The sequence below is a fragment of the Athene noctua genome, chromosome 6 (assembly GCF_965140245.1).
Source record: "Athene noctua chromosome 6, bAthNoc1.hap1.1, whole genome shotgun sequence".
NCBI classification, from domain to species: domain Eukaryota; kingdom Metazoa; phylum Chordata; class Aves; order Strigiformes; family Strigidae; genus Athene; species Athene noctua.
Genome location: NC_134042.1, coordinates 43,125,820 through 43,142,449, shown reverse-complemented (window position 1 = coordinate 43,142,449; position 16,630 = coordinate 43,125,820). Strand labels below are relative to the sequence as shown.

Here is a 16,630-nt window from a genome sequence, read left to right as displayed (position 1 = left end):
TTATAAAATGCTTTTTTACTTCATAAAACCATTGTCCACTGAGGTGAGCTAACTAAAGAGGACTAACCATGAATCCCCAGTGGTAAAGGTAGATCCTGCTCAGTTTGTAAGTGGGAAAGTGTGACTGTTTATAGAATACGATAAAAAAAATGTCAAACACTCAAAATTCATGGATTTAAATAAAATATCCATTCATTCAATAATGCTGCTAATTATTTTTTTAAATCTATGAAATATGGAACCAGGTTTTTGTATGAAGTGTATTGTGTTAAAAAAGACACCAAGCACTGTTACTTTAAATCAGTTTTAATGTGTCTTTCAGGACAAAATGAACAGGTGTGGATCCAAAATTCATCTGAAAAAAATCTGCATAAGGTGTAAGTATAGTTTGCACATTACTATGGAAATGCTTAATTTTCTTTCCTTTTATAAAGTGCATTATGCCAGAACTGTAAGACCATATATAGCCAAATTAAAAATTACAAAAGCTTAAAAATCCTATACTGCATGTGTTAGGAAGCATACACCTGAATATGAAGGCCATATTGTAAGGGTAAGTGTGAGAAAATGTCAAATACATTAATGTGCATGACAATCAGTAATTGCTACTTTTAAAAAACCATAATCTTTACCACAAATCATGCCATTTTGTTAGACATTTACTCTTATTCTTCCATCCAGATATCTAACAGGATGATGCATCAACCAGTTTGTCATTATTATTGCATTTGGCTGAGAAAGAAGAAATTAAATTCATCACAGTGATTGTTATTAAAATGAAATGCCAAACAATACAAAGTAATACTCACGGGAAATGGCCAAAATGAAAGCAAATTTACATAAAAATGTTCTTATTAAGTATTGTGTCAGTAGATTAAAGAGCTTTTTGATAAAAGCCTGAACTTAGCCACATTTAACTCAATGACAACACATATGAAATTCAATAGGAGCAGAACTTTAATTTAAAAAAATCCATGCTATGAAATGAAATGCATATTATTTTTACGGTAACAGAGTAAGTCAGAGGATAATTGCCTGTTACATCATGCCCATTGACAACATCACTGTTTTTTTTATGAATCCTTGAATGCAAAGACAGGCAATGTGGATCTAACAGAGACTTAATGGAAAAATTACTTCATGGAAAATAAAAAGATTAGATGAACAAGAGAAAGTAATCCTGTGAAAATTAAGCTATAAACCCTAATTTTTCAATATGCCAAATACTTCATTTAGAGTTGATCATTTAACCCAGTTATTCAGCACACTGAGTGGCTTGTTAGTCATTGTGAACTTCGCTTGTAAATCAACCAAAGCTTAAATATAGCGGCAACCTCCAAGCACAAACGCACGGATGCAGATGGGGCCAAGAAAAGGAACGGGTCTAGATCATCCAGTAGGCAAATGTCACAAGGTTAAGCCATATGAAAACAAAACTTAATTACTGTACCTCCAAGGATCTGTTATGCTTAAATTACCTCATATAAATGAGGCACATTTCACAGTGCTTGTATTAATTAGCACTTACCAAGCACCTTTCAGAAGTGCGTGGCAAACATTACATGAGGTCAGAAATCTCATTGCTCTTTCATTAGAACACCCATAAATACTATGGGGCGAGTTTCCTCATCAATGACAGAGCAAGGACTGCAAGGCTTGACCCATAGGCCTCCAAAAAAACAGTGCAAAAGTGGTGAGGGTGTAATCTTAATTGCCATTTTACAGATTGCAAAAACAGCAGCAGGGAGATTATTTAATGTGTCAAAGATCAACAAAGGAGTTGTAGGTGAATTAAGGATTCATGGCTTTGGGCGCTTTTTTTTTCTGTTTTAGAGATAAAGGGTATTTGCTTGCGGCATAAAGCCAAAGTCTGTGACGAACTGGGGTACAAAGAATGCACTGCAGCTGGAGGGTGTAAGAATTCTGCCTTACAAGCAGCAATACCTCCATAAATAGTTAAATTTAGAGCTTGCTATGTGCTTGTACCAGTACTTCCATAATTGCTTCCTGACACAAATGGGTTTGAGTATTAGCTATTATTTAAAATTGAGCAAGAAAAAACAAAGGGGATTTGCATGACACAAGATAGTCTGGCTAGGTTTTTCTTTTTCATCGTTTTGTATCCTTGGAGTTCTCAGAAAAGGGATATTATCACACACTACATAATGGCATTACGGGGGTTGTGATGCCATTTCCACAGCCCCTGGGAATGATACAAAAATACCATTAGAGCTCTTTGAGACATATATAGAAAAGGAACATTTACTAGGAAAATTCCACAGTTAGGGAATAACTCAGTTTCTACAGTATTCTTTTTCCTCTACAAGAGGTAGGCCTTTTTTGAAAGCTCTTGATGTATAACCATTATAAATTAGAAGATCCACAAAGAAATCCAAGTTTATCCTTCAAGATTCTGGGACCTCTCCACGGCTTCTACATGTCCCAACCCTGGCTGCCACATGTCATCCCCATCTATAAATAGGTATTACATTTTGCTGAGGAAGGTCAAAATGTGTGAGGGGTGTAAATACTGCAGCAGTCATCATTAAGTCATGCATTGATTTATTCTTGGAAACCTAGGAGCTGTGGAAGCGAGTGTGCCTTACAGGGCCGCAAGTCCCAAATTCCTCAGCAGAGAACTACAGTAAAACTTTGGAAGTTACAATCACTGCATTAGCAGGAAGAAATGTCTCCGGTTCACTGAGAAAACACAGCGTGCTGTCTCAGCTCCACTCTTCCCATGTGTTTTGTACCCTGAGGACTCCCTTCCTTCCACCTTCACTCACTCCTTCCCTACTGCATAAAATAAAGACTGCACACTGGACAGTCTCCCCAGGGATTGTCTGTTAGTACACAGGGTGTTGGAAAGAATTTTTAGACAGGTCAACTTCCTCCAGTTTGGCCCCTCTACAGATGTTATCTCAGTTATTAGAATAGGCTCTGTGATAAAAATATTTTAGCTGCTCTCCATTCAGTTTAGTGGGCTATTAAAAAAATCATTATATAAAAATTATAGATAATTGTGTTTGTTTTGTGCAGTCAAAAATACCTACCTAACTTCACCGTTATTTTAGAAACTGAAAAGCTGTATAATCCAACCAATTTAAGTACACTGTATCTGCCTTATTAATGCCAACCCAGATACATGGACATCTTAACATTTGAAGTTGAACAACAAATCCAAGCTTCACAATTCTAGTTACCCAGTAAGTACTGGAAAAGGCTTTAATACTGGTTTCAGCAAGAAGAAATAACTCTATATGGATGTAAAATACCTTCAAATAGTAACATGGCTCAAATTTAAAAAAATATTTTCTCCTTATTTTGTTAAGAATACTTCTATGAATTGTTTTTTTATGTTGACCATCAAGGAGATTTTTACACTTGAATTTACTGAGAACTTAAAGATAAATAAAATGTTATAATACAGAATATATGTTTTGTTTCTATTCAATTCCTAGAAGAACATGTTGGTTTTAAATAGCATCTCCATTTAAGAGGAAGCAGTAAGGAACAGATGAACACTAAATTGTGCTTCTCATCACTGAAGTTCTTCATTTGTTTAGAATAGCTGGATCATCGATTCTCTTGATTTTCCAACTCCGACCCATTTAACTAGGGAGGAAAACACATTTATTAGAACAATTACTGAATGCAAATATTATAATCAATGAATTGGAATAATTTTCACCTTTCATCACACTTCACTACAAACTGGCCAACTTTGTGCTGAAACACAATGCTAGGCAGTTTTACCGCCAAAAATCTCTTTACTCCTGCTGCATTACCGGACTAGAAGTGAAACATACTGAATTCTGAAAGCATGAAATAATTATACCATAAACACAAAGTATTGTAGATGGAAGGCCTAACAGAAGGTCAAGCATGCTTGTTACAGGTTTAACTGTTATTGCCTTGAGTGATAGGATGTCTAGCTAAACCCCTGCAGAGAGGAAGCGAGAGCTCTGCCAGACTGTGAAGTTTTCCTGCTGTGGACCAGAAGATAGCGATGCACACATGCTATAATATTATTAAATGTAAGGCTGCAATTAAAAACATTACCCAGTGTGAGCAGCCACCCAAATACCATATAATTGTTCCACTAGATTTTGTTGTTCATGGATACACAGAGAATTGACTGTAGGTAGGTCTCCTTTAGCCAAAGCCAGTAAGGCACCCTGCCTTCACACTGAGAAACAGAAATAAAGTAAGGGGAGCTTTATTTACATATCCCATCACACACATCTGTGTCCACGACCTCACACGGGACATTCACTGAGTTTCAGGCTCTGCTATAAAATGCTTCCTAATCCTAATCCATGAGCAATACTGAATTGCCACAGTTGTAACTGTGTTGAGGTGTTTGATGGAAAACAAAGTACACATGCCAGCTTTTAAGTTTGCTGCTGTGGAAATTCCCTTCCAAACTCCACCACTGATGATATACCTAGGTCTTGGCACCTCTAGAGCTCGAGCAACTAGACTGGAAGAAAACAGGGTGGCTTAACGTTTGGAGATTATCATGTTAAGATTCTAATTTTCTCAAAGCGGCAGAACTGTGCTAAACAGTCTTGTATCCATTATGCAATACATCTCCTTATATGGGTAAGTATGGAAGAGGGGGGTGAGGGGGGGAAATAAAAATTAAAAAAGAAGTCTATATTCCAACAGGGATGCAGTGCAAGAAGTGAAGCGAAAGGAAGAGATTAGGACATTAGACTATGCGCTGAAGCATGGTGCACAGATCCCTAAGCTTTCACTGGCAGGCAGCAGCAGTTTGCCAAGACCAATACGCGTTTACCTCTCCTCTGGTTCAATACTTGTCAGCAGCAGCTTGGAGCTCTCTGCAACACTACAGACCTGCCTGCAGAACACCACCCTTTGCAAACTGTCATTTACCATCCTCAGTCCAACCACAGGTACCTTTATTGCCTCCTACACAAGTCAAGACGCCCTGCTGTGGCATCCTCGTATGTACAGCTCCAGAAAGATTTACCTGGCACTCCAACATGGTTTTCCACACAGCGGATGTAATTCTGGGCCTTGGGTGGGAGGTCCTCCCATTTTCGCGCACCAGTTGTGTCAGTCTTCCACCCAGGCATTGTTTCATACTCTACTTCCACCTTCTGTAGTATCTCCTGATTAGCTGTGGGAGAATAACTTTTGTCACAGTTGATTTTAGCTGCTCTACCTTAAAAGAATACACCTATGGTTCCTGACCAAGAAAGTCTTCTGACAACATTGAAAATATATTAAAAACCAGTATTTCTACTGGTTGGTTCATTCATTCATTGTTAATTTAGATTAATTTCTGTTACTGAAAAAGATAACACTGATTCAAGATGATCCAGGAATCCAGTTTGTTTTTCTAAAAACTGTAGATGCACTCATGTCGTCAGAAGACTAGAGTAATATTTTTGAGGAAACGGGTTATCTTAAGTTTACAGTAGTTCCACTTTTTGGTTCAGATTTGCACATAATAAAATAGAAGTCCTCCTGCAGACAAGGCACTACTGTCTCAAATGCTTTTATCTTTATGGAACAGGGTTAAATCAGTCTTGCTAAAAACTTAATAGTCTGCAAGCTTTCCCCCACTAGAATTCTCACTGTGTCCACAGCCAGGAACTACCATCAGTGGTGGGAAAGCTCCCATATCTCGACAATACAAATTCCTCATCTTGGCGCAGACTGTTACTGGTATCTTGAAAACATCATTAACATGAGAAAATTACACATTATTACATCTTAAAAGTTTTATCACGGATCATATCGAGAGGCAATATATATTTTTATTAACTACAGTGATGCTGCTGTTACAGTTATATGACGGTATACCATAAGCAGCTTTATTCTGCTTGTATACGTCTCATTTTCACACTGCTAAGCACTGCTTTATTTTTACTTTATTTTATTAAAGGCTATTGCCAATGATACACAGTCACTGACTTGAGTCTTGCTGACTTTCAGATCCCCGGTGTTGCCAATAAAAAAAACAGACAGAGAGGTCCTAACAGAAGATTTAATTTGGTCTGAATTTGTCACCATACAGAGATGCAAGGTAAATGGAAAATGCTAATGTACTGATACAGCAGTCTTTATACTGGTACTACAGTTCTCCAAATTTCTACAGAAGGTCTAGTGAAAAAGCAATCAAGCCTGATTTGAAAAAGCAAAGGATCTTTCCCAACAGGTATGACTTAACAGGTAGGAAAGAGAAAAATATAGATAGATATTTAACAACATACCTGGGAAATATGGAATTCTTTTTCCACCCAATTTGTAAGCAACACCAATTTTAATTTCATCAAGGACGTCAAGAATATCCAGCTTTGTTAACGCCAAACTGTACAGAAAAACACCAGTTAGGAGTTACACACATGATGAATCTCCTCTTCAATACTTTCCACCTGTCTCTTTTTATTCTTTCTAGTTTTGTATTCACAAATCCAGCTCAGGCAACCCAGAAAGCAGAAATACACAAATATGTTAAACTATGAACATTATTAATTGAATTCACACCTCTGGGATGAATACATGGCTGAATTACTAAGACACATTTCCAAATGCTTGGCTACTCATAGGTGCACAGTGTTCAGTTCAGTGCATGAAAATGCAAGCTGTGTTAAGTGGCACTTACTGGACCCTGTTTGGGTGTGTATGACAGCATATCACTTTGTCACTACTGGTGATTATTTCTGTTACTCTTACTGATTCACAGCCTATAAGACAGACTTATTTACTAAATTGCACTTTTAAAACAGACTTCACAAGCGTAATATGGCTACTAAAATCACATATACGGTTCAGTAGGAAGGGTCCCAGGCTGAATTTCAGTACCTGGGCTGTGCTATCAGGGTTGTCAGTTTAATGAACCTTTTTAATCTTTTGAATGAGTACACTGGAACACAAAAATGGAACCTCAAGACAACACCGTAGTATTCACTGATCAGAATAAAACTGCATTTTAAAACTAGTCAAATTCTCTAGAAACAATATGCCAGACCATGCTCAGTAAAAAAAAAAAGATTTAGACAGGTATGTGCATCAAAGTCCATGCGATGCTAAGTATATGATGGACACAATGATTAAGTTAAAAGACCTTTTGGGATAGAAGCAGCATAGACCCAGTTCTTCAACTTTTTAAAGTTTTTATTTCCCCATTTTTTTTAACTGTCACTGTTACCAGAGATGAGTTTTGTTGACAGAAATGCAGTAATTGTACAGAACTGAAATGGAAGGAAACATAACACCTTCCTAATACTATTTCCACATAAACTAGAGCTCTGTAAGTTGAAGCGAAATATAAATCAAAGTAAAAAAAAATTTAAACCCTTCTCAAATTAATGAACGAAGCTCATTGTTCATTTTTAACATTAGTAACATAGACAATATTAAATTAAGTCGCAGTTTATAATATATTAAAATGCCTGGGGTCACATTTTTTCATATATTAACAAGTTTGCCTGAATCCATGAGTAAGTCTACGCTTCATACGAACAAAACTAATGGAACTTTTGCAACTTCTGAAAATACAGATTGGTAGTTATAAATTAATGGCTTGTGACAGTTACTAGCATTTTAGCATCAGACATAAGCTAGCTTGATGGCATTATGTCTTGAACAGTTCCTTTAAACAGCCACTTTTCCTTTAAAACGTCAATTTAATAAATATTTTAATTATAAAATAATTTATCAACAAAGCTGCTCAGTCCCAAAGAAAATAAGATTTAGTCCATTAAAAGCAGATTTTATAATACAATATTAGGCTACACCTTTGTAAATAAATGAACCTGTCAGGACTGGAATGAAAGTTGTGCCAGTTGCTGTACCCTTTGTGACATCCCCCTTATTTCACTTCAAGAGGTAGTGGTTCCAAATGATGCAGAATTGGTCCTACAAATATGATCCCCTAGAGTAAACCAAAGTTCAGAACCAGTGGGTTTTAGATCACAATGTAATTCAGTGTGAAACCACTGGATCAAGAACACTAGAACAAACTGTTAGAAAATTGATATGTTGATCCAATCTACATTAGCCATCTCATGTAAGCAAAGTGAAAACATATATTAAAAAAAAAATCACTGCTATGATGTTGTAAAATCACTTGATTTGAATACAAAAAGTCGAAGGAATTAGATTATCATTAGCATTAAGACAATTCTCAGTTGCCTATTGTGAATTACTTTATTGCTTAAAACGTAACACTTTACTGGACTTATATTAATGTTACCTACATATTTATTCTGCGAAGCACAAAATTATCACTTCCAAATGTAGCGCAAAATCTGTGATGCTTACGCAGTGAATCCGTTGATCATATGAGCATATTTCAAAATGACAAGATCTAACCAGCCACAGCGTCTCTTTCTGCCTGTAGTTACTCCCCATTCATGGCCACGGGACTGTAAAAGATCTCCAATTTCCTACAAGAAGACAGAAAGAATCCTAATGGTGTTTCACTGAAAAATAGCAGGAAAGCAAATCTAAACAAATACAGAAGAACAGCAAGTAAAACATAGTTGTTCAATTCCAAGACACTTTTGTAGGAAACAAAGAAAAAATGTTGTTTTATTAGGAGGGGACTAATGTTTTATTAGGAGGAGAATAAAGACCCTTGTGCACAGGATTTTTGTATTTCATTTGCTAGCACTTCCAAAATACTTATTTAACATGACTATTTCAAGTTCTAAGGAGACATTTTTCTTCCTCTGATAGCAAGATGTCCTTGACAATTCAGTCCTATTTTTAATTTTGTTTGCATTTACTTTCTTCATTTGTTTTTTTTGAATCTACTGTTCTTGGGGGCAAGACTGTAAACACTTAGGACAAGTTCAATGCTTGTACAATGTCTAAGTCAACCAACTCCTTGACCATGCCTAGGGCTCTTGGGTTCTACCACAGTATGAGATTGCCAACCGTTCCCTTTGAGCTGGCAGTGTTTATGATGTGTAAAAGACGAAAGAAATTTTACGCTTATGATTCATAAAACTAAAGGATATCACCAATTCATTTGAGCCATTAGAGAAAGGATTTTAGTGACTAAATCCTTATATTGGATTTGGATCACTGACCTAGAGATTGCTGCGTGCATAGCTTATAATCAATACCCTGAGCTTTCTAGTTTCTTGATAATGAAAATACAACAGAGTTTAAAAGAATCAAAATGTCTCCCCTTTTTATTGATCAATTTGTGCATGACTGGCTGATGCACACAGCACATTTGTTCTATAAATCACATACAACACAGGCTGCTGAGCACAGAAGTTTTATCTTGTAATTTAAGCTTTCCTGTGATGCGCTGACAGTTCCAGTCTCACAAACACTCACCACTGAAAGGCACCTAACAATATTAGATAAAATAATGAAATCTGTTTTCACATCATTCATTACACAGAAGTGTTGTCACTGCAATACATCATTATCACACTCATGTTTCTCTCCTCCGAAGAAAAATACATTAAGATTATAATGTAGTTCTCTCTTGTGAGTGCGATTGCTTGGCATTAGTATTATGGTGCTTATTTATCATAGGTTACCCTTACCCCATTCCATTGACCTTATTTTTTGGCAACTGTATATATTGTATTTTGTAACATTAAACCTACATTAATCTGCTCAGTGGGGAAGGCTCCAATTCCCACCCGAGTAGTATATGCCTTCACCACACCATACACATCACCAACGTGCTGGGGAGGAACACCAAGTCCAGTGCAAACACCACCTACGGTGCAGTTCGATGAAGTCACGAACGGATACGTTCCTGTCAGAGAAACACAACAGCACAACCCTATTTCAGCAACGGTAAGAAACAAAAGACGATTTTTCCCTTAGGAGTTGAAATGAGATTTTCACCAGTGCGTTTGGCTTTAAAGCTAAACTGAAACAGCAGCCAAAGAGCAGGGCAAATTCTTCTTATTACATGGCCCCATTTTTCCTTTAAGAGAACAAATTAAACTGTTCTTCCACAAATTGCTTCCTCCAGTAGTGAATGTATTTGGATTTCTAAAGCTCCACAGAAACCCCTCAAAAATGAATCAGCTTTTAAAAAATGCTTCATCCTGGCAATTTGTACAAGTTATTAGTGAGCAACAAGTTCACACAAACAAATAAGAAAATACACTACTTTATTATACTTGAGGAGTTATCCAGCATGTGCTACCTGTTGCAATGTGTAAGTTTTTCTGTATTCACCCTTTGCAACTTTCACTGAGGATTGCCCACAAGGGAGAAATTTAAAAGCATCTCAACACTACTTCCATCAGGCACTGGGTCTATTATAGGATGCCACTGATGTCTAAAGCTTTTTTCACTGTCCTGTGTATCACAAGGTATTTCCACTACATCCACAGAGAGCCTGGTGGAAAGGTCACAGTCTGACATTCCCAGTGCTCTGCACAAGTAGCCCTGAGTATCTGCAGCAAATGTTCTAACTCTTCAGAGGTTATACATGATTTCTCCACTCTGACTCTGGATTGGAGAATCTCTCCAGTTCTTCATTTCATCTTCATGGACACCTAAGTGGTTTAATTAGACTTTTGCTAAGAGAGCAGAGAAGCGATCAACTGAAGAAGCTAGACTTACAAGTTATCTGCACCAGTTTAATCCTCCCTCCACTGCAGAGGAATTCTCAGCAGCACTGCAGTGGGTGCCTGAAATGTATGGCAATGTGCACACACATTTAGAAGTAATAAAGACAAGAATATCTGGAGTGAAATTTCAACTCCACTGGAATAAACGTCAGTAAAAATCAGTATCTAAACTTTAAGCACTTAATCCTGTTAATGTTACAATCTCTGTCTTACTGTGCTTTACTTTAGGGAAATCTGTTCCTATTAAAGGAAAGACTATTTTGTTTCGCTGTTTTCCTGCTGTTTGCAAAGCTGATACAAACACAAATCAAAATAAAACTTAGGAGTTAAATTAAGTTTAGAGTTTAACTTACCAAAGTCAATATCAAGTAATGCTGCATTGGCTCCTTCAACAAGAATCTTCTTTGGAGAGCCATGAAGAGCTTCATACATAAAATACACACCATCTCGAACCATGGGCCTTATTTTTTCAGCGTATCCCTGCAAATTTGAGTAGAAATGTCAGCTTCCCCAGACAATGGCTGGAAGCAGGTAACACTGTGTTCACTTTTGAAGCACAAAACATACGGATAACCCTAACACATCAGCTTCAGTAACTGAATGTTGCCTGAAAAATACAACCATTAGCTTATATTCTACTGAAAACAAATCAATGTACTGAACCACTCACATAAGAAAACTATTCTAATGCCATAATTTCTGTACCATTTCTATTCACAGAGATGTTGTATACCTACTTATTTTGTTGGTACAGTCTCTATATAGTGTCTATAGTCTAGACACACAGAGTAGGACTTAGAAATAGTGCAAGCTCCAAAAGAAAAAAAGTCACTAGTCATGAATATTTTAAAATATCTTTAAAGGTAGGGTGTCAGCTCTGAACAAGTACCAGACAAAATGTGGGAAAGGTAAGAGATTTTTATAATCTTTACTTATATATTCATAAAAAAAAGATGTTTTACCAGTAGCTCTTCTGAATTTATTTATAAAAAGACATTTCTCTTGTAATACCAGGATCTTGAAACACAGCTTCCACAAGCTAGTATAAGCATGGAAGTCTCTTAGACAGACTACATCAGTTATGACTGGAGACTGCTGCGTCACCTTGCATTCTCTTGGTTACTTTAGCAATTATTTTACATCAAAAAAGTAAAATATTATAGAAGAATAATCCACAAAATTTATTTTAATACAATAAGAAAACATTATATGACAAAGCACAGTGCTTATTAAAAGGTTTTATAATAATGAAGAGATGCATTTTTAATTTAAATTAGTTTGACAAGTAGTAGTTCTGGTATACTTAATTTTTACTTTCTTAACTAAAATTAAAATTACTGTTTTCTTCTATACTTCCCTGAAACTGAACAAATAGTACAAGCATTAAATCCCTACCTTTAGCTTTTTCAATTGTCCTTCTATATCTATGTCCAGTGTGGGAAACATTGACTTGTATTGTTGTGCCAGATTCTTAAATCTGTAAAATATTGAAATCATACCCATGAAGAACACTGAGTTACTGGTCATGGAACCTTTGGCAAGAACACAGTTTATATTATATGCAGGATATACTGAGAGCTATAGGGAGAAAATACTCAGAACTTCAATACTTCAACCAGTGCATTTCCCAATGTACATCATCACAATTTAAGTGATGAGAAACTCTGAAGTACAGGAAATACACACACATTCTTTCCAGTTTTCTTTTCCTTCTAGACAATTTATATACAAAATTCAGACACATATTTAAAAACATCTCCCTTAAAAGCAAATCTGTCAGCCAAAATGTATCACTCTAACATAATATTTAGAAATGAAAATAGTTGTACCTTGAAGAAAATTCATCAAAGTCAGAAAGGAGGTCACAAATTCGAAGGCCTGTTCGTGCAGCTTTGGAAGAGTATGTTGGTCCAATCCCTTTCTTTGTTGTGCCAATACTAAAAGAAACCCCCCAAATGTATAAATAGATGGAAAAATATGCTTTATGCTAAGTAATTTTGCTAAAGCTCTTCAATATACCATATATAGTGGGCTGAAGATTTGAGACAAAAAAGAGACTAAAGTTCTATAATAATAAATATATAGCAAATTTTATGTTTCAGTAGATTTGCATCAATATTGCTAATATTCATGGTATGCAGTAAAGCATTAAGCCTTGAGTCTGACAGACAAGCTTGGCTGAAACTATGTGTGCTTATGTACATATATATACATGTATGTGTGCATATATGCATATATTATACAGTAACAACGGTTACTATACTGTCCTGTGGTACTAACACATTCCTTACCACAATAGGAAACAAATGTCATTTTCACAGAGTTGCAGGACTGTCTATAGTTGTAAACAACAACCAGTTCTGTGAGTGATCAAACTGGTTTCCTATGGCTTTGGCATTATTCATATAATCTCTGTCCCTACAAACTCTTGCTGCAGCCTTTACCTTGATGATGATAAAAAGGAAACTGCTTCCCTACCCACATGCCTATTTTCATGTGCATTTTAGAAATGCAGTAATTGTGAGATCTCTATTTGTATGTAAAGTTTGTCTGAAATTTTCCTATGTGATCAAAACCAAATAAACAGAGAGAAAATTACAATGTATTCATATAGATCTTTGTTCTCTCAGAAACCAGAATAATGAAGTATGAATAGTTACATACGGTGCTAAAGTTTAAGACTGAAAAATAAAATAGAAGCAAGTATGTCCCTGAAGTGTACGTGAATATACAATTACAAGCGTGGAACCTAATTGTGCTAGCATTTTGGGCTTGATTCAAAAGAGCACCACTAGTCCAGTATCAAACTGGTATTTTGAGGACTTGGTAGGAATTTCAAAATGCCTCTATACATCGCAGAGAACTGGAAAATAGAAATATGTAAGAATTCATACCCTGCCTTTTCAGTAATACCTCAGAGTTTGTTCACTGGAGTAGAACAGAGTCACAGAATTAGTAACATCAACAAGGCCCTTTAGAGATACACTGCATTTCTGTTTTCCCAAATTACACCAATTTTTCAAATTTGCAAATTATTAATGAAATGAAGGTGCTGAAAATATTTACTTTTTTCCTTCTTGTGCTTGACGTTGCACTTCCTGGAGCCCATCTACTGCCTGATGAAAGTCAAACACTGCAACGGAAAGTCAAATTGACATAGTGGGAGACCAAAGGAGAAAAACATTCTTTAAATCACAGACATCCATAATTGCAAGACAAATTGCCTTTGTTATCATTGACAGTTCACAGGCCTCCTCATGTGAAAACAAAGTGAGCATTCCTTAAACACTGAAAACATGTAAAACATCACTTTAGCGGATACAAATTCCATTATAATGCTTCAGATACACAACATATAAAGAAGCTGTGTCAAATCAAATACATGACTGCTCTGTGGAGTAATTATGTAGTTCAGCACCATGAGCTAAGCAATCATTTGTGAGTTGTTTTCCCCCCTTCAGTCACCACTTACCTATATGTGCTCTATCTGATATAATCAGTCTTTTCTCCCAATCTTTTAAACCTATCAGAAGATATAAAGAAAGGTAGGATTTCAGCTGCACTGATTGGTCAGACTTTTGAGATTTGCTTTTAGTTTTTCTATGTCTTCTAGTTTATATAGCTTCTTGTTAAGAAGACTGTAGACAAAATGGATAAAACATAAGTGAATGTCAAATATCAGCACTGTTTTTGTTAACAAAGTTCTGTCACTTTTTACTTTTTCAGCCTTATCATTTTGGTATGGACAAAGGCACTCACTTCTTAATGCCAGAGTGCTGTGATTTACATGCAATCCTTATTTTAAGAAAATATTCTTGTTTAACTCACTATATGACAAATCACTTAAACTCCATTTGTGCCTCAGAAAATAGAGAATTTTTATATATAGAATCAAATAACAATTTAAGATCTAAGAGACCTTAGGTCATCTGGCCCAAAGTCTTGCTCAAAGCAGAACCAACTGAGTTTATACTTGGGCACAGAAATAGGGATACAGAAACTCTGGTTTAAATCATCTCAGTTTGAGGTCAAGGGGAGTTTTGCCACATACTTTAGGATTTTATTTTCTACCCAATGTGGTATCAAATGCCATAAAACTTCCTGAAACCCATGAAAAGATTGGCTTTGAAAAATCTGTCTGAAGACTACACAATCAATATCTTAAATGCTGTTTTCCTCATTATTTAAAATCCAGAATGCTATTGCACTGAATATTTACGGTCAGAAACAAAAGCTTAAAAAACCCCTCAACCTGGTTGCCCATATAAAGAAAGGTTAAAAATTACTTGATACAAACCTTTCTTTTCATTCTTTTCAGCTTCTTCAAACAGGCCTGGTAAATGTATAACCACTCCATTACCTTTGGGAATATAAATGATTTATTTTAAACCAAGAAATAAAATACCCATTCTTGGGATGTAAGGCATGTAAAACACTTGCTGTCTGAAATTTTATTTAAAAAGACTAAGTTTCTCACATTTCTCACAAAGTGATCTGGAGAACTTTTTCGATAAATACTGATTTTGGTTAAGCAGCTACAAGCCTGCAAAAATCAGAAAAACCAGAGCTTGCTTGATTCAGATGTGAATGCTGGGCCCGCTCCGAAGCCAGCTGAGGTAAGCGGATTCTTGTCTTTGTTTGTGGTGGACTTTGTACCACGACTTCAGCCTCAATTGTTCACTGCTAAAAGCTCAAAGAAGTCCATGGCCCTACAACACTGAAAAGCCTGTGTGACAATATTTAAATTTTCGTCAATATTCACATATTTGTTTTAAACTCAGCTCAAACTAGTGTTATAATACATTAGCAATGCCTCCTCCCTGCTTTTGAGGTACAATATAGAATGTATGAGCAATACACAGCATTACTGATGGGACATGGAGGATTAGTGATGTAGTGGGCTGGAAACAGCTGCTGCTTCCTTCCTGGGAACATCAGAAATCTATGCAAGAACCTGTCTCAACCTAAATTTAGGATAACTTAAGTTATACTCTTTACTAACTAACAAGGAAGTGAATTGGAAAAACAGATAATCCACATATTTAGCAGAGAGAAAAAAACGTTTCATATATTTCAATCATCCATTCAGAAATTATCAAATGGAACAAAACTGAAATTCTGTGACTCACTAAAACTTACACTCATCTCTTGCACAATCTGTAAAGCATTTCTTCCTGTCAAAGAATCATAATTTTGGACAAGTAAAAGGCTTAAATTTCCCTACAACTTAAATATGAGCTTAACGTCCAATAAGCAATGCAAACTTTTTAATGATGCCATCTGCATCGAATATCTTTACATCACCTTGAACAGCTGGTAATGTGAACAAAAAGGAGGCTGGATGATAACATTCCAAGCAGACCCCTGTATCCTGGGGCCCATTTCTGAAAACTCAATAAAGAGATACCAGAGATAGGTTAAATAGAAAATATAATTTAAGTGCTGGGCTTTATGTCCTCAAAGAAGAGCATATATATTTCTGAAACTATAAAAGGAGTGTACAAGTAGAGGGTGGCATCCAAATTTGTACCATAAAGTATAAGAGCAACATGATAGAAAGAGGGAGTTGTTACTTTCAATTTCCTAGTAGCAGAAACTAAACTGATACTGGAAGTAGAATAACTCTTGATGTTAAAACAAGAGTGAAATAAAACTCAAAACAGGTGAAGCTAAAGCAAATTCAACTGAGTCACCTGTATTCTTTGCTTCCTACTATAAAATATGGTTGCAGCTACCCACCACGTAAGTTATTTTATCTTATAAGTTCCAAAATTGTCTTACCAATAAAAGAAATTGCCTTTGGATTAATGATGCCACTAGGAAATAGGTGAAAATCATATTCTTTTCCATCAACAACCACCGTATGTCCTGCGTTATTCCCACCCTGCAACACAAAGAAACACTGAAGATTAATGGTCTTATACCACCATCCTAAACTCTCAGCAGATGATTTGACAAGATCATTCTTTTTTATTTATACATTCATGTCTTAAGTCACTGCTTTCTCCACCTTACAGTTTCTTGAGATGCTGTATTATTGT

General features: G+C 36.0%; 1 protein-coding gene across 1 annotated transcript in view; it reads right to left on the bottom strand.

The window, feature by feature from the left end:
- Positions 1-290: 290 nt before the first annotated feature.
- Positions 291-16,630, bottom strand: part of ADSS1 (adenylosuccinate synthase 1) — a 30,240-nt gene continuing 13,900 nt past the window's right edge. Inside the window, exons 2-13 of the mRNA XM_074908784.1 lie at positions 16,371-16,473; positions 14,887-14,949; positions 14,062-14,112; positions 13,656-13,722; positions 12,419-12,526; positions 11,985-12,066; positions 10,943-11,069; positions 9,606-9,760; positions 8,299-8,423; positions 6,246-6,343; positions 4,997-5,146; positions 291-3,615 (exon numbers count right to left, since the gene is read on the bottom strand). Of these exons, the coding sequence (XP_074764885.1) occupies positions 3,563-3,615; positions 4,997-5,146; positions 6,246-6,343; positions 8,299-8,423; positions 9,606-9,760; positions 10,943-11,069; positions 11,985-12,066; positions 12,419-12,526; positions 13,656-13,722; positions 14,062-14,112; positions 14,887-14,949; positions 16,371-16,473 (1,182 nt within the window). The 3' untranslated portion in view covers positions 291-3,562. The remainder of the gene's footprint in view (positions 3,616-4,996; positions 5,147-6,245; positions 6,344-8,298; positions 8,424-9,605; positions 9,761-10,942; positions 11,070-11,984; positions 12,067-12,418; positions 12,527-13,655; positions 13,723-14,061; positions 14,113-14,886; positions 14,950-16,370; positions 16,474-16,630) is intronic.